This window comes from Capra hircus, chromosome 6, assembly GCF_001704415.2.
Source record: "Capra hircus breed San Clemente chromosome 6, ASM170441v1, whole genome shotgun sequence".
Classification (NCBI taxonomy): Eukaryota; Metazoa; Chordata; class Mammalia; order Artiodactyla; family Bovidae; genus Capra; species Capra hircus.
This window is the reverse complement of record NC_030813.1, coordinates 110991481-111009460: the sequence shown is the minus strand read 5'-3', so window position 1 is coordinate 111009460 and position 17980 is coordinate 110991481. Positions and strand designations below refer to the sequence as shown.

The window sequence follows — 17980 nt, the reverse complement described above, 5'->3', positions numbered from 1 at the left end:
AGCAGAGTGCTAGGGGCCTACGTATACTCTTTGTAATCCTTACAAGGGTGTTACCCCATTTTTCATATGAAGAAACTGGAGGCTCTGAGAGGTGATAGAATTTGCTGGAGGCTCCTAAATAGGAAGAGAGGGAGCTGGGGTTCAAGGTCAGATCACCCTGACTTGACAGCCCAACCTTTTCTTTGAATATCTTCATATATCTTTTCATTAACTCATTTGGGACAAGAATAAGCACGTTATATAACAATGTGATGTAAAATTGCAAAAAATTATCTTTCCCCAAACCAAGAGTGTGAGGAGAGTGACACTATTTTACATTTTTGCAAATGTCTCTTTTGGTTATACCGTACATTTTAATTTTAGAATTTTAATGAGATATAGTTGACATATAACACTGTATAAGTTCAAGGTGTACAGTAGACTCATTTGATACATTAATATATGGCATTATGGTTACCACTGTAGGTAGTAGTAGCCAACACCTCTATCTATCCCTTTAGGTAATTATTGTTTCTTTGTGTGTGTGTATGGTGCGAACAATTAAGATCCAGTTTCTTAGCACCCTTGAAGTTTATATTGTTGATGATAATCACTATTCTGTACCTTAGATCTCCAGGACTTATTTATCTACTGGTTGCAGGCTTATACCCTTCTACCCTTAAATATCCCCCCAACCCCCCTGCCCTCAGCCCCTTGTGACCAACAGTCTAGTCTCTGTTCTTATTCGTTTGGCTCTTTTAGATTCCACATATAAGTGAGAATCCCAGAGACCTTATCTTTCTCTGACTCTTCCTATTTAACAGAATGCGCTCAAAAGTCCATCCATGCTCTCACAAATTATAGCCCATCTCTGCCAGGACGCCTGCCTAACCCAGACTTGGGAACCTCAGAGAAAAACCTTTGCCAGGAGGTTGTAACAAAGCATATCCCTTCTTTCCTCAATACCTGCTCCCTCCCCAAGGGATATCTCCTGTCACAAGACTTAGCTGTCCCCTTAGTCAGCATGAGAACATCTTGGTAGCTGGGACCATTATATACAGAAATATCTTAATCTAAAGCCAAGAACAAACCAAAATGAAAAGAAGAAAGAACATACCCTGAGCCTTCAGAACTTAATGCAGAAAAGTAAAGCAGAAAAAAGAAAAAGAAAGAAAAGAAATGGAAAAACAGCATGAAAAATCATCATCTATTCTAAAGTGTAATTTTCATGATTGAAGAAGAAAACATTCAATGATTGGACTGTGGGCCTGGAATGGAGAGGACTTCCCTTGGTGGCTCAGACGGTAAAGTGTCTGCCTACAATGTGGGAGACCCGGGTTCAGTCCCTGGATCGGGAAGATCTTCTGGAGAAGGAAATGGCAACCCACTCCAGTATTCTTGCCTGGAAAATCCCATGGATGGTGGAACCTGGTAGGCTACAGTCAATGGGGTCGCAAAGTGTCAGATATGACTGAGCAACTTCACTTTCACTTTGCATAAATTTTCTGTGGGCACAGCCTCCGTTCTCTATGAGGATGGAGGCAAAGCCAGGAAAAGGGGCTCCCATGGACTGCACCAGTTTTTTGTCTCCTTGCCAACTGGGTGGCAGAGAGGAAGTCCATGCGTAGGAAACAACCTTTTCAGGAGACCATCAGTCATGTCCAACGACTTTGCGACATATGTCCACAGACTTTTTGTGACTTTGAGCAAAAACTCTTTGCAACCCCATGGGTTATGCAGTCTACGGAATTCTCCAGACCAGAATGCTGGAGTGGGTAGTCTTTCCCTTCTCCAGGGAGCTTCCCAACCCAGGGATCTAACCGAGGTCTCCCACATTGTAGGCGGATTCTTTACCAGCTGAGCCACCAGGGAAGCCCTTTCAGGAGACCAAGAGATTTAACCTCAGGAAGGGTCATGAAGTTAATGGACTGTGCAAGCCCACCAATATAGAAAGTTCTCTTTCATCTTTCATGCGTCTGCCTCGACTTGAGACCATTTGAGGATTATTCTAAGTGATAGGGAGACGATCTAGCAAACAAATAGAGTCAATTCCCAACTTCTATGTAAATATCCATTTTCCCCTCCTGCCCACCTGTCACCAAACACAGGGCAGCTCTGTGCCTCCCAGTGGTGGTGTTGGAACCAGGCCTCTCCCTGCCACTCAGAATCTCAGTGGGATAATTCTCGGCCACCCCACTGCCCTGTGACGGGGGAGTGAGGGAGACCTTGGCCCAGGGAGGTGATGAGGCAGGAGGATGATGTGCTGGAAAGGATGCTGTCACATTTCACATGACTGGAATGGGAAGATGGCCAAGGCTGGGGAAGTGCCCTTGCGGGTGGTGGGAGGTGAGATGGGGTCCACTGGAATGTGATGGAGAGGGTCTCGTGATACTTCTGCTAACAGAATCCCCCCTCAAAATGTGACATCAGGCATTCAGCAGGCTTTACCAGTTTCCAGTACTCTTCGGGGGCCAAATGCATACCATACACTGACAGAAATCTTAACATTTATAGGGAATATTTACTATAATACTATACAAATAATTTTTATAAGAAATAACAAAAAGATTTTTTTTTTTTACCTGATATTGGGAACTTCTTCTTCTACTACCAAATCCGAAAGAAGAAAATGGTGTTTCGCAATGAGGAAACGATTTATCACTGATTCTCTAACCTGAGGGTGAGAAAGACGTTTTATGTAAATGTCCTAGTTTGCTGAACTGCACCATTCTCTGCTCGAATGTCACCGTGGTGTGGTGGCACTTTCACATTCCATCACAGCTCTGACCGCTTCCTACAGTAAATCAACCAACTGTCCTCGCTAACGCAAGCTCCCTAAGGCAGGGGTGTCTATTTTGTTCACTGCTATATTCTCAGGATCTGGACAAATTCCTGCAGAAAATTTAGCTGAATGAATGAAGACTCTTTGGAAAAGACCCTGATGCTGGGAAAGACTGAAGGCAGAAGGAGAAGAGGGTGACAGAGGATGAGATAGTTGGATGGCATCACCAATTCAATGGACAGGAACTTGGGCAAACTCCGGGAGATGGTGAGGGACAGGGAGGCCTGGCGTGCTGCAGTCCATGGTATCGCAAAAAGTCAGACACAACTTGGCAACTGAACAACAACAAAAATGAATGAACAACTGCAGAAGATAGGACCTGTCCTGAAACACATGAGGGCTTCCCTGGGGGCTCAGATGGGAAGGAATCTGCCTGCCGTGTAGGAGCCCTGGGTTTAACCCATGGGTCGGGAAGATCCCCTGAAGAAGGGAATGGATATTCACTCTGGTATTCTTGCCTTGAAAGTTCCATAGACAGAGGAGCCTGGCAGGCTACAGTCCATGGGGTCACAAAGAGTCGGACACAACTGAGGGACTAAAGCTTTCACCTTTGGGCTTCCCTGGTGTGCCAAACAGTGAAGAATCTGCCTGCAATGCAGGAGACCTGGGTTTGACCCCTGGGTCAGGAAGATCCCCTGGAGAGTGGAATGGCTACCCATTCCAATATTCTTGCCTGGAGGATTCCACGGACAGAGGAACTTGGAGGGCTCGAGTTCATGGGGTCACAATGAGTTGGACACAACTGAGTGACTAACACACTTCGAAGCACACACACTTCAGAACTGATTAAGTTCCTCCCCTATTCAGACTGATTCAGTTCCTAGTTATTTTTTAAATGGAGGCTCTCTTAAATGTCATAAATTATTTTTTTATACAAAGCCTCAGGTCAGTTCAGTTCAGTTCAGTCGCTCAGTCATGTCCGACTCTTTGCGACCCCCATGAATCGCAGCACGCCAGGCCTCCCTGTCCATCACCAACTCCCGGAGTTCACCCAGACTCACGTCCATCGAGTCAGTGATGCCATCCAGCCATCTCATCCTCGGTCGTCCCCTTCTCCTCCTGCCCCCAATCCCTCCCAGCATCAGAGTCTTTTCCAATGAGTCAACTCTTCGCATGAGGTGGCCAAAGTACTGGAGTTTCAGCTTTAGCATCATTCCTTTCAAAGAAATCCCAGGGCTGATCTCCTTCAGAATGACAGGGTAGATTAACTGGCTGGGGAAAATGTACTGTAGTCATTGTAGCATTTCTTACAAGTTAAATTAATTAAAGGAAGGACAAAAGAATATTTTGGTTTTCTAGTGCAGAAGGGCAGTGAGTATGTGGTTTATAAAACGTTTTTATCACAAAGGTAATAAGATGCACACATTCATATGGTAATTCTATATTTATTTAGTCTTCCAAGGCAATAGAAATAAAAACAAAAGTAAGCTAATGGGATCTAATCAAATTTGCAAGTTTTTGCACAGCAAACATTCAAATATTTTTTTAAAAATCATGATTTAGAAAGTAAGTGCCTTGTAATCATACCCCTCAAGATAACCACTGATAATAAACTGAGGCAAATCCTAGTGGGTTCAGTGTTTCATCACTGAATACATTCCCTTCAGTGCCTGAGCTAGTTCAAATTGGACTTTTAATCACTTATAATCATGTATCCAAGCTAATACAAAGGAGAACCAAGTAACTATGTTACAAAGATGAAGATAGTTGCTAATCAGTTTATATCTGTAATTATGAGAAGGGCTTCCCTGGTGGCTCAGTGGTAAAGAACCCACTTGCCAGTGCAGCTGTGGATTTGATCCCTGGTTGGGAAGATCCCCGGGAGAAGGAAATGGCAAACCACTCCAGTATTCCTGCCTGAAAAATCCCATGGACAGAGGATCCTGGCAAGCCATAAAGGATTACAGACTACTATAGGATAAGTGACTTTATGTCTAGTCTTAAAAGGAAGAGAGAGGTTGTTCATGTTGCCATTGGGACCCTAGAATTTTGCAGTTTAGAATATTCTTTGAGGGACTCCCTAACAAGGAGATGGCAACCCACTCCAGTTATTCTTGCCTGGGAAATCCCATGGACAGAGCAGCCTGGTGGGCTACAGTCTATAAGGCTGAAATAGAGTCGAACATGACTAAGCAAGTAAACAACGATTATGAGAAAATAAGCCGACAAGGGTTGAGGATAGAGACCTCCCTTCTCTAACATCAGGATGCTGCCTATTTGTCCCCTACGAGGACTGTTTGAAATGATTTTCCTTACCTGCTGGAGGTACTTTGCTACTGTGGCCCTGTGGGAATCTATGTGGTCCTTGGTTTCGATTACATTTCTGTCTCGTAACCGTTTCTCATAGTCCTAAAATTAAAAGGAAACAATACTTCTATGATTTTAAAATACTGGTACTCTCATGCCTTTTTTGAGATTGGGCTTTCCTGGTGGCTCAGACAGTAAAGAATCTGTCTACAATGCAGGAGACCAGGGTTTAATTCCTGGGTTGGGAAGATCCCCTGGAGAAAGGCATGGCAACCCACTCCAGTATTCTTGCCTGGAAAATTCCATGGACCGAGGAACCTGGTGGCTACAGTCCAGATTCGAGAATTTTTCGTCATGTGTAGTTTAAGTCACACATTGTGGTTCTAAATCTTCCTTCTAATTCCCCCTGCACTTCAGGTTCAGAGTTGGTCTTTGATGCAGCATCCAGGATTTGGAAACAGTAGATTGAACTGCTTTACAAGTAGTTACAGGTTACAGTGCTTTTTAACAGTTTTTTTTTAAAAATTGGAGTATACTTGCTTTGCAGTTTGTGTTGGTTTCTGCTGTACAACAATGTGAATCAGCTATATGTATGCATATATCCCCTCCCTTTTGAGCATTCCCCCCACCCGCATCTCACCCTTCCCGGTCATCACAGAGCATCAAACTGAGTTTCCTGTTCTTTATAGCAGCTTCCCATTAGCTATCTGCTCTCTCAATTTCCCCCTCTGTGTCCAAAGTCCATTCTCTAGGTCTGCATCTCTATTCCTGCCCTGCAAGTAGGTTCATCAGTACCATTTTTCTAAATTCCTTGTATAGTACACGGTATTTGTTTTTTACAAGTTACAGAGTTCACGCAGAAAGAAATTGAGGCCATAGAGATAATCGAGTCACTGTGTAGATCAAGATACTAAGCTCACCCAAATGACTTAGCCAAAGCCCCGCTTAATGTTTGTCTTTCTATTTCAAGTAAAGCAATTACAAAAAGAGTAACTAACATCTTACTTGTTAGTAACTGGTTGCAGTTGACCTGAGTCACCTACTTGGAGGAGAGTAGTGGGTGCCTTTGGCTTTCTCTTCCTAGGCAGCTGTATTTTCCTCTCTTTTTGTATCAAGAAGATTCTATGTGGGCCCCAGAAAGCTGCCATGATCTGCTTCAGTCCTTCTCTGGTCATAGCTAATGCCCAGGGTGGCCCCTAACGCAGCCTGGGTGGCCCCTAACGCAGCCTGGGTGGCCCCTAACCCAGCCTGGGTGGCCCCTAACCCAGCCTGGGTGGCCCCTAACCCAGCCTGGGTGGCTCCTAACCCAGCCTAGGCGGCTCAAGAGCTGTCTTCAAGATGGTTTTCTTTTTTTTTTTTTTTAATATTTACTATTTGGCTGCATAAAAAAATATTTATTTATTATCAGGTCTTAGTTACAAAACATGGGGTCTTTGGTTTGGCATGTGAGATCTCAGTTCCCCGACCAGGAAGCAAACCCTCATCCCCTGCCTTGCAATGGAGATTCTTATCCACTGGACACCAGGGAAGACCCTGTCCCCAAGATTGTTAGACTCGGGACAAGGGGACACACCTCTCCCTCCTGGCTGAGGCTCCTAGGTATGAACTTGGGTGATACTGGTGGCCAAGTGATCAAGCAGAGAAATCTGTCTGCAATGGGGGAAAATGAAGCCACCATACCATGTGAAGCCCCCACAGGAAAGAGAAGGAGCCTGGCACTCCTTGGGTGGCTCTGAGGGGCAGACGGGCTCCTGTCATTCAGATGTCTTAGACGCTTAACTCAATTTTGTGATTTCATCATCTCATAAACTCCCCCGATACAGGAGCTGGTTCAAATTGGGTTTTTATCACTTATAATCACAAGTCCAAACTGATTCAAAGAAGAACCAAGTAACCAAAGACATCTCTCCAAGAATAATTTCTGCATGAAAAATCATACTGCTTTTGATCAAAGACCTAAATGTAAGGCCACATGCTATAAAACACTTAGAGGAAAATGTAAAGCCGAATACTCTGATATAAACTGCAGCCAATAGCTTTTGGGATCCACCTCCTATAGTAATGGCAGTGAAAATAAACAAACAAGTCATACTGATATTAATTTCTAGTGGCTATTTCTTTACCTCATCAAACATAAACTAGTCCAGCTTTCCCTGACCCGCCCCCCTACACAGACCTGTTCCCTGTAACTCCTCAAAGGCTCCCTGCCCCACTCCAAGCTCCCCCAAGGCTTTCTGTCTCCAGCTGCCTGCAGCATCCTGACCAGACCTGTACCCCACTTCCTACCCCCTCACCCAGGCTGTTCAAATCCTACCCATCTATCTTCCAAGCAGCGCTTACCACTGTGCTTTGTGCTTAGTAAATACTTATTGGGTTAAAATGGCATTGCGGGATTTCCCTGGTGGTCCACTGGTTAAGAATCTGCCTTGCAATGAAGGTGACATGGGTTTGAACCCTGGTCGGGAAACTAAGATCCCACATGTGCGCCACTAAGCCCGCAAGCCACAACTAGAGAGTCTGTGCCGTGCAAGGAAAGATACCTCGTGATGCAACGAAGATCCTGCGGGCGGCAACGGAGACCCGATGCAGCCATTTAAATAAATTAATTTGGAAAAAAGGGCACCGAATTCCTGACTAAGTCAGGCAGGACTGTTTGCCACGCTAATACTGAAGAGATTCTTCTGCCCTATGACACTAATTTTTCCTAGTTTAGATGTCAGTAGACCAAGACCAAGAGATGATTTAAACATTGGATTCAAGAAAAATAATGAAAAGGCTATGCAAAGTGTGATAAAGAAGAAACCAATATTGCTACTGAGAACACCACAAGGACACCTACATATATATAATAGTATACAAAATGGCACAGTACATATTTCATTGTTTTATTAATCCCTCTAAGGCAATCTCTTACCTGAAATACTTTTTCCATAATTTCTCGGTCATACAGTGGAATTTGCTTATAATGTCGGAACTCTGGTACCTCTTGGCTTCTAAGAAGAAGAAGCCTGAATCGTTTGGATCTATTTAATTCCTCATCCGAAACAAAGTTAAATTCCTGTTGTAGCTGTTCGAGTCGGAAGAAATCAGGGATGTAGGATTCACCACTGGTAGCAACCTATAAAAACCAGGAAATACAAAGCTGTAGGTGACAGGCAGATTTCACCCAAGGAAACTTGGCACTGAGCTTTTTGGGAATGATGTTGAATGTTGAACAGTTTTAGATGGATATACTTGAAACATCCACTATTTCATTTAAAGAGAAAACACAGTCAAATATAATGGCAATGAGGGAGATGCTATTATATTCATTGAATAGTTATTAAAAGTACCATAAATCATTTTTTTCCAGAGAAATAAAAAGTAAACGGTTCATGTCTGGTATGCATGTTCCCCTAATAGGTGTTATGAAAATATAACAGACTGATAAATGAGTCAATTATATCAGTGTGTTACCAAATGCCTACTGCAAAAAATACACAGGAGATTCGGGTTCAATCCCTGGGTCAGAAAGATCCCCTGGAGAAGGAAGTGGCAACCCACTCAGTATTCTTGCCTGGGAAATCCCATGGACAGAGGAGCCTGGCGGGCTACAGCCCATGGGGTCACAAAGAGTCAGACAGAACTGAGTGGCTGAGCATACAGCACTGCCAACAAGATTATTCATATACACAGCATATATAAAATACAGGTTTAAAACCTTGTAGCTCAGCTGGTAAAGACTCTGCCTACAGTGCAGGGGACCTGGGTTCGATCCCTGAGTCAGAAAGATCCCCTGAAGAAGGAAATGGCAACCCACTCCAGTATGCTTGCCTGGAGAGTCCCAAGGACAGAGGAGCCTGGCGGGCTACAGTAAATGGGGTCGCAAGAGTCAGACACGACTTAGCGACTAAAACATTTTTAAAATCTAATTTTTAGACTATATCTATGCACATAAATATGGGCCCCAGAGTCAGTCAGTCAGCTTCACTTGGCTCCACGGCCATGTTGTCGTGTTCCTGGACGCCACTTTGTGGCCTTGGTTGTTAGGAAAAGTGAACCAGAGATGGACCCAGGCACCAGCACAGAAAGCACAGCTTCAGCAACCCTGAGAGGACGAGCAGGTCTGGGCTGCACTCTGCCCAGGTGTCCATTTGCTCCTCTGCTGGGAGCTTTGTCAGCTGCAGCCTTGACCTGCAGAGAGAGATTCCGGGAGCAGAGATCCGCTGGGGCTTTGTAATGGGAAAGGTGATCCTGTGGTGACAATCTTGGTTCATAAAAGGGGCTAGTCAGGAAGGCAAGGATAAGGTGGTTGGATGGCATCACTGACTCAATGGACATGAGCTTGAGTAAACTCCGGGAGATGGTGAAGGACAGGGAGGCCTGGAGTACTGCAGTCCATGGGGTCGCAAAGAGTCTGACATGACGGAGAAATAGCGACAGGAAAGAAGCCCTGTGTTTGTCCTTCTCTGGGAAGCAAATAGTTAAAAAGAAGAAACATCAAGGGGACCAAGTGTTTAGTCACTCAGTTGTGTCCGACTCTGTGATCCCATGGTCTGTAGCCCTCCATGGGCTACGTTCCTCTGTCCATGGGATTCTGCAGGCAAGAATACTGGAGTGGGTAGCCATCTCCCTCTCCAGGGCATCTTACCCACCCAGGGATCGAACCTGCATCGCTTACTTCTCCTGTATTGGGGTATCTTCAGAAATGGAGGTTTTGCTCATTTTCTGGTTGGACGATTAGATTACCATTTAGGGTTCTTTACCACTAGCGCCACTTTACCACTGGACTTCCCTGGTGGCTCAGATGGTAAAGCGTCTGTCTACAATGCGGGAGACCTGGGTTCCATCCCTGGGTCGGGAAGATCCGCTGGAGAAGGAAAGGGCAATCCACTCCAGTACTATTGCCTGGAAAATCCTATGGACAGAGGAGCCTGGTAGGCTACAGTCCAGGGGGTCGCAAAGAGTCGGACACGACTGAGTGGCTTCGCTTTCACTCACCACGAGTGCCACCTGGGAAGCACCTAACCTCAGCAGTACCTGATGCTTCCTGCATGCTGAGTGTGGACAGCTAGAGGCTGACACCCACAGCTCATTTCTTCCCAACAACACCATGAGGGCTTCACGGGCTTCGGACCACGTTTGTCTTGCTCACACAGTCAGTAGGTGCAGAGCTAGAATTTAAACCTGTCACTCAACCCAGCCCTCACATTCTTACACACTCTGGCACGGGAGAACGTAGTGTGAAAGGGGACCTGTGTAAAAAGCCCTGCCCTTTCTGTGGTTTCCACGCTGGAGAAGTGGTGTGCGCCCACGCCTCCTGCCACGTTACCGAGATCAGCTGCATCAGGGGGCCATTGCTGGGGTCGTTGGGGTCAAGCTTGGACTCTGCTGCCCACTTGGCCAACTTCTTCATGTCTGTCAGTCCTGACGTGCCGATGGAAGAGATGGCATCTGCTCTCTTCAAAGCGCTGAAAACAGAAGTTGATTCCTTGAGACAGACTTCCTCACAGAGCAGTCTGCATCAGGACCACAGAACCGCAGGGTCAGCCCTCCTCTGTGAAGGGAAGTCTGATTGTAGGAAGGATTTCTGCTAATTTTCCTTACCTGATAGTTGCTATTAAATATGTTATAAGGGTAATAAAAAAGCATGAATGGTGGCAGAAAATATTTTCAAAGCATGTGTCTAATAAGGCGTAAAAACATCCAAAAAATATAAGCTACTAATTCAACTCAATGGCGACAAAACAAATAATCTGATTAACAAATGAGCAAAGGCTCTGAATGGACATTTTTCCAAAGACATACAAATGGCCAATGGACACATGAAAAGATGCTCAATCATCAGGGAAATGCAAATCAAAACCACAGAGAAATGTCACCTCACACTTGTCAGAATGGCTGTCATAAAAGGCAAGGATGTGAGAGGGGAATTCCTTGTGCACTGTTGGTGGGAACGTAAGTTGGCGCAGCCGCTGTGAAAAACAGTATGGAGGCTCAAGAAGTTAAAAGTAGAGCAAGCACATGCTCCTGCAATCTGACTTCTGGGGACACCTCCAAAGCAAGCGAAATCAGTGTCCTGGGGAGGCCTCTGCACCCCATGTTCACTGCAGTGTTAGTTATAACAGCCAAGACATGGAGACCACCCAGGTGTCTGTCAGTGGACACATGGATAAGTAAAATGTGATATGTGTGTGTATTTATATATAAGTCAGTCATCAAGGAAGGAAATCCTGCCATTTGCAACAACATGGATGAACACTGAGGCATTTTGCTAAGTGGGATGATCTCACTTTGACGTGGAATCTAAAATAACCAAACATGTAGAAACAGAGAAAAGACTGGTGGAGCCAGAGGTCAGGGGGGTGGATAAACGGATGAAGCCACTCCAGAGTACAAACTTCCAGTTGTAAGATGAATAAGTTCTGGGACTCTAATGTACAGCGTGGTGACCATAGCTGCTGCTGTTGTTCGGTCGGTCAGTCGTGTCTGTCTCTCTGCGACCCCATGGACGGCAGCACCCCAGGCTTCCCTGTCCTTCACCATCTCCCGGAGTTTGCTCACATTCATGTCCAGTGAGTCTGGTGATGCTATCTAACCATCTCATCTTCTGCCACCCCCTTCTCCTCCTGCCTTCAATCTATGTATGATTATGAGTGTAGCTAATAATACTCTATTGTACACTTGGAAATTGCTAAGAGAGTACATCTTAAAATTTCTCAGCCCAAGGGGGGAAAAAAATCTGTAATTATGTGTGTCAATGGATGTTACCCAAACTTACTGTGAAAATCATTTTGCAATGTCTAGAATATCAAATCATTATGTTGTACATCTCAAACTTACACAATTTTACATGTCAGTGAGGTCTCAGTACATCTGGGGGAAAAGCAGCATAAATAGAAGGAATGCAAATGTGACCCCGCATTTCTGCAACTGTGCCCAGCACACCAGTGTCCTGAGTCGCTGGATCCAGACCAGGGCACCTGGTGTAGGATGTCCCGAAGGTCCCACCTCCCAGGTAACTGGGGACCACTTGGGGCTGAGGCTGAAAGAGAAGAAACAAATGTTTATACAACTAACTTAAGCCCCAACTTTGGACGTGACTGAATTCCAAAGGGGCCAGGTGGTCACCACAGTTGAGCTGGGCCTTTATTGACAGGGCTGCGTCTCCCGTCACTCACACTGTTTTTCCTTCTCTCCCGAGGAGCTGGAGCTTTAACCTCAGCAGGGAACTCAGTGAGACAAAGTACAGGAGGCTTGTACCTAAACACATAAACAGGCCTCCCCTGGAAATGCTGCCAGGCTCCTGGCTGAGAAAGACCTTACTGTCACTATCCCATGGATACAGGTGTTTACATTGGAAGGAGAGGGCGTAAAGGGAACAAAACCAGCCCTGTTCCTCTGTTCTTCCACGTGTTGAAAATGACAGCCTGTGACTTGGAACGTATCTTCTTGATGATCAAGGTAAGTCCTTTTGGGACTTCCCTGGTGGTCCAGTGGTTGAGACTCCCTGCTCCCAAGGCAAGAGGCTTGGGTTCGATCCCTGGGCAGGGAACTAGATCCCATCACAACTAAAATCCTGCACACTGCAATGAGGACTTGGTACAGCCAAATAAAAAAATTAAAAAAAAAAAAAGGTAAGTCCTTTCATTTTATGGAGGCTACTGAGGCCACGACGGTAAGATGATCCACTCAAGACACATCTACTGGGGAGTGACAGAAGCAAGACTGGAACCCAGGCACCTCGCTCCACAGTCCAGGGGTGGCCTGTCCGCCTGGAGTGAGTCCCTTCCTGCTGCTCTGAGTGAAACCGACAGCTAGCAATCAAGGAAGGGGACTGAGAATAGGGCCTTTCATATACCCAGAAGTTTCTACATCAGTCATATTTTACAGTGATCTCTGACTGAGGGCCAAATATATACAACTATATGCCATGCCAATATTCACTGGAAGGACTGATGCTGAAGCTCCAATACTTTGGCTACCTGATGCGAAGAGCTGACTCATTGGAAAAGATCTTGATGCTCAGAAAGATTGAAGGCAGGAGGAGAAAAAGGCGGACAAGATGGTTGGATGGCATTACCACTCCAATGGACACAAATTTGAGCAAACTCCTGGAGATAGCGGAGGACAGGGGAGCCTGGTGAGCTGCAGTCCATGGGATCACAAAGAGTGGGACTCGACTGACAGACTGAACAAGAACAACACGTACCATGTACTTTCCCCAACTGTAAAACTGCGAAAAGAATATTTCACAGGCTTGCTGGTATCTGATGCTGACAAACATCCAATATTTGTTAGGATATTAAGATTTTAGTTCTTATCATAGGAACACACACACAAAACCCCCTGAAAATACTGGCACATGACAATAAAAGGAAAGACGGTGAGGCTGCAAGCCTTTTCCCCACTGAATCGCGCTAACGCCAATGCTGTCCTTGCTCATCAGCTGTTCCAGCCACACGCTACCTTCTGAATCCAATATTCTGCTGTGACAACGGAGGAATTAAAGGAATCCCATTTTCTCCAATGGCCCATGCCACGTTGTTGGACACTTTCCCCGAGGTCATTAGAATCAGTTGATTACCACCGTCGGCTTCAAATGAGAAGGGCACTCCTGAGGAAGCAGCAGATGAAAAAGGATGTTTAGAGAGGGAATGAGCCCCATGTTAGTGAGAAGGCAAAGCAGAGAGCCGACAAATGGAACAGAATGGGTGGGGGTAGGGGGCTGGAACACATATTCAAATCAACAACGTGGAACTTCAGGTGATAACACAGTGGGGCCCTCGGCTGTATCTCTGATAGCAGAGTGTAGCATCATGATGAGCGATGCACTCTGCACTGCTCATATATATTCTGCCACTTAACAGCTGTGTGACCACGGACAAATTGCTCAGCTTCTCTGAGCCTTATTTTCGCTACGTATAAAATGGAGATAATAATAATGAAAGTAAAGTTGCTCAGTTGTGTCCTCCTCTTTGTGACCGCCATGGAGTATGCAGTCCATGCAATTCTCCAGGCCCAGAATACTGGAGTGGATAGCCTTTCCCTTTTGCAGCGTATCTTTCCGACCCAGGAAGCGAACTGGGGTCTCCTGCATTGCAGGCGGATTCTTTACCAACTGAGCTATCAGGGAAGCCCATACTATAATAATAATAATAGTACCTCCTTTTAAGGATTATTGTGAACACATCCTTCATTCATTCAGTAGATGCCTATTTGAGCCCCTGCTTCATGCCAGGCACTATTCTAGTCACCAAGACAGCAGTAAAGGAAACTGATAGGAATCCCTGACCTCACGGAATTTACATTCAAGTAGGAAAGACAGATTATAGATATGATAAATAAGAGATGAGGCTAGCATGTTAGAGAGTGGTGGTGGTGATTTAGTTGCTAAGTTGTGTCCACCTTTGCGACCCCATGGACTGTAGCCCATCAGGCTCCATGGGATTCTCCAGGAAGAATACTGGAGTGGGTTGCCATTTCCTTCTCCAGGGGATCTTCCCCACCCAGGGGTCCAACTCATGTCTCCTGCATTGCAGGCAGATTTTTTTACCACTGAGCCACCAGGGAAACCCCATGTTAGAGAGTAGTAAGTGCAAAAGAGAAAAAAGTATGGAAAGTGTTAGAAAGTGTATGTTTGAGGAGGAGGCAGGGGTTAAACTTTCCAATGTTAAGTGGCAAGGGAAGGCTCCATGAGAGGTCCCTTCTGAATAATGAAAGGCCTGAAGAAAGTGGAAGGGAGGCATGTAGGTATCTTGGGAAAGAGCCTTCTTGGCAGAAGGAACGATGCAAAGGCCCTCAGGTGAGAGCGTGCCTGGAATGAGAAATAGCATGTCAAGTGAGGAAAAACCTGCGAAGCCTCAGACAGACCAGGCAGGCACTGGCCACTCCAGAGAAGCTGTCGCTCAGCTATGCTAGAAACTTTAAAGCCTCACGACTAGGCTCCCACTGATTTGACGTTAATGACAAAAAGTCTCTGGACAGGACATTAATTACGTAAAAGAAGAAAAGATTTTTAAGCATGAAACATAGGCTTTCCTGGTGGCTAAGCTGGTAAAGAATCTGCCAGCAATGCAGGAGAACAGGGTTCCATCCCTGGGTTGGGAAGATCCCCTGGAGAAGGAAAAGGCTACTCACTCCAGTATGCTGGCCTGGAGAATTCCATGGACTGTATAGTCCATGGGGTCACAAAGAGTTGAACACGACTGAGCGACTTTCACTTTTTCACTTACATAGGAACTTCTTGTTCTGGAGTCCAAGTTAATATTATTGATGTTAACACAAAACACCACCACTGGTAACCCTATAATAGCCTATTTGTGTTTTCTAAAGAGCTTTCCTTCAGGGCCTTCCCTGGTGGTCCAGTGGTTAAGAATCTGCCTTCCAATGCAGGGGACATGGGTTTGGCCCCTGGTCAGAGAACTAAGATCCCACATGCCACAGGGCAACTAAGCCTGTGTGTTGCAATGAAGAGCTGGAATGCTGCGATGAAGACCCAGCGCAGCCAAAATAAATTAAATAAAGTGTACTTATTTTACTTTATGATTAAAAAAAAAAATCTTTCCTTCATACTGAACCCTGCATCTTGATCTTCAAAATAACCCCATAAGACATTTAAGGGCAGTACTGTTAGACCCCCCTTATGAAAGAGGAAGATGATAGTCAAAGAGGTTACATGATTACTAGGATCACACAGTTTGTCAGTAACAGAGTTGGAACTAAAAGCTTAGATCTCCAGACTTTTAGACTGGTGATCGGATTTGGGACTCAAGGGATTCTTGCACCCAGATATGCACTCACAGTAAAAAATCACCAGGCATGTGAAGAAAGAGAATCAGACCAATAAGCAGAAAAGTGCTGGAGTGCCAGATACAGAATACTGAAAACTATTCTTGCCTGGAGAACTCTATGCACAGAGGGGCCTGGCAGGTTGCAGTCCATGGGGTCACAAAGAGCTGGACACTACTGACAGGCTAACACACACACAAAGACTGAAGGAGTGAATGAATGAATGAAATAAATGATTGCGAGTACCAGAAAATGGCAAAAGGTTGTCAGAACTGATTGTAAACAAACTAAGTAGGATTTCTAGAGGGGAAAAATACAACCATTGAAATGAGGAACTCAGTGATGAATTTCAATGACTAGACACAGCCAGAAAGTGAATTCATGACTTAGAAGACGGATTTAAAGAGATTACACAGCATACAGAAGTGAAGGAAAGAGATGTCAAGTATATTAAAGAGAGGTTCAAAAACATGGTTGGCAGAGTGAGAAAGTCCATGAGAGAATGAGAGATGAGAGAATATTATTTAATAATATCCCCATAACAATTATTTTATTTCAAACTTTTCCACCATACAGATAACACTATGAGGTACTTTTTTTTTTTTTAATGCACAAAGTTTTATCTTCATTTTGAATTATTTTTTCAGGAAAGATTCCTAATTAAGGTGTCAAAGGCAATCTAAAGGCCCTTAATGCACATGGCCATACTTGTACAGTTATATGAATTTACTGGCCGCCCATAGTATGTAAAAATTACTTTGCAAAAAATCGTATGGGATTATTGCTTTCATTTGAATTTCTGATAGCAATGTTGTAATTGTCTGGTTGTCTGATAAGGGAAAAGAAAAAGATGTTCAAATCTGACAGTGATTCTGTGAGCCGCTGGGGCCTTCCGTACCGCTTCCGACTCCCTCGTGGTCCAGGGTCACATGCTGGTTACTGCTAAACTCCACTTCTTCAATGGGAGCCCTTCCACTGACAACAGTGGTTTCAGGAATAGGCAGAAACACTTCCGCCAGCAAGGTGGTACCACTGTGTCCAACCGTCTCATAGACCTGAAATTGAGGAAGAGAAAGAGCCAAATAAAGACAGCAACAAAGGGTGCTCACTCCCAGATAATCAGTCCTTTGTCTATGCTGTTCACTGATCTAGTCCAGAGCATCCATCTAGTCAGAGTGGAGGGTTGCGTCGTGCTGCTCTGGTCTCCATGGAGACCAGATCATACCCTACTTGGCAAGTTATCAGCATCCTATCTTCTTGCCTGGCCCAATCGTCTGCGGTAGAGAGGTTGACTACAAAGCACCAGGGTACTGCAAATATTTCTATTTCAAACTAATATGCATTCGTTTTGGAGAATAGGCTTCCTCTTTTTCCTGGTTCCAGTTATTTCAGAGAGCAACAGCATCAGATAGAAAGGTGAGATAATTTGGACAAGCCACCAGATGGTTTATTATCTGCACCAACTTCAAAGTCAGTAGGAAAAGCATTATACCCTGAAGTACTCTAGGGTACTGGGTCAAATTTATTATTGGTAACAGAAAATTATTACTGGTATTATTAATACAATCAATTATTAATTATAATTATCATTGGTATTATTAATATAAAATCTATTATTGGTAAATCTCTCAGTCTTTCCATTAGGACCTTCATTTTCTTTGTTAGTTGCTGAGCCCTGTCCATCTCCTTCACAGACCTTCTTCCAAAATGGGGTCAATGGGACCATCTATAGTTCTGATGCTAATTACTGTGGTGTGTCTCATCATGTCATCACCGTGAGATGAAGACCCCATTGCCAGGGCGCCCACAGATTACGAATATACAATACGGTCTCAGTCGGACCCTCTGCTCCATGTGATCAAGCTTCCCCTGTATTCCTGGGTCATTTCACCTTTGTGGGAAAAAGATAAAATATCAGCTCTGCTGCTTTCCTTCCATGTTCCATTGTCTCTCTCCACGAAGCCTCTCCGGCTGGTACATATTTTTCTAAAATGCAGATCTTGCTCTTTTGTTTCTACTAATGAAACATTTCTATCTTTTTATTTTTAATTGGAGGATAATTACTTTATAATGCTGTGTTAGTTTCTGCTGTACGACAACTTGAATCAGCTCTAAGTATACATATATCTCCTCCCTCTTTTT

General features: G+C 44.7%; 1 protein-coding gene across 4 annotated transcripts in view; it reads right to left on the bottom strand.

The window, feature by feature from the left end:
* CC2D2A (coiled-coil and C2 domain containing 2A) overlaps nt 1-17980 on the bottom strand; it is a 130213-nt gene that overhangs the window by 34286 nt on the left and 77947 nt on the right. For all 4 annotated transcript variants that reach the window (XM_013964800.2, XM_013964801.2, XM_013964803.2 and 1 more), the window contains 6 exons: nt 16737-16893; nt 13517-13664; nt 10380-10518; nt 7983-8186; nt 5078-5170; nt 2562-2653 (listed from right to left, as the gene is read on the bottom strand). In XM_013964800.2, coding sequence (XP_013820254.2) covers nt 2562-2653; nt 5078-5170; nt 7983-8186; nt 10380-10518; nt 13517-13664; nt 16737-16893 — 833 coding nt within the window. The remainder of the gene's footprint in view (nt 1-2561; nt 2654-5077; nt 5171-7982; nt 8187-10379; nt 10519-13516; nt 13665-16736; nt 16894-17980) is intronic.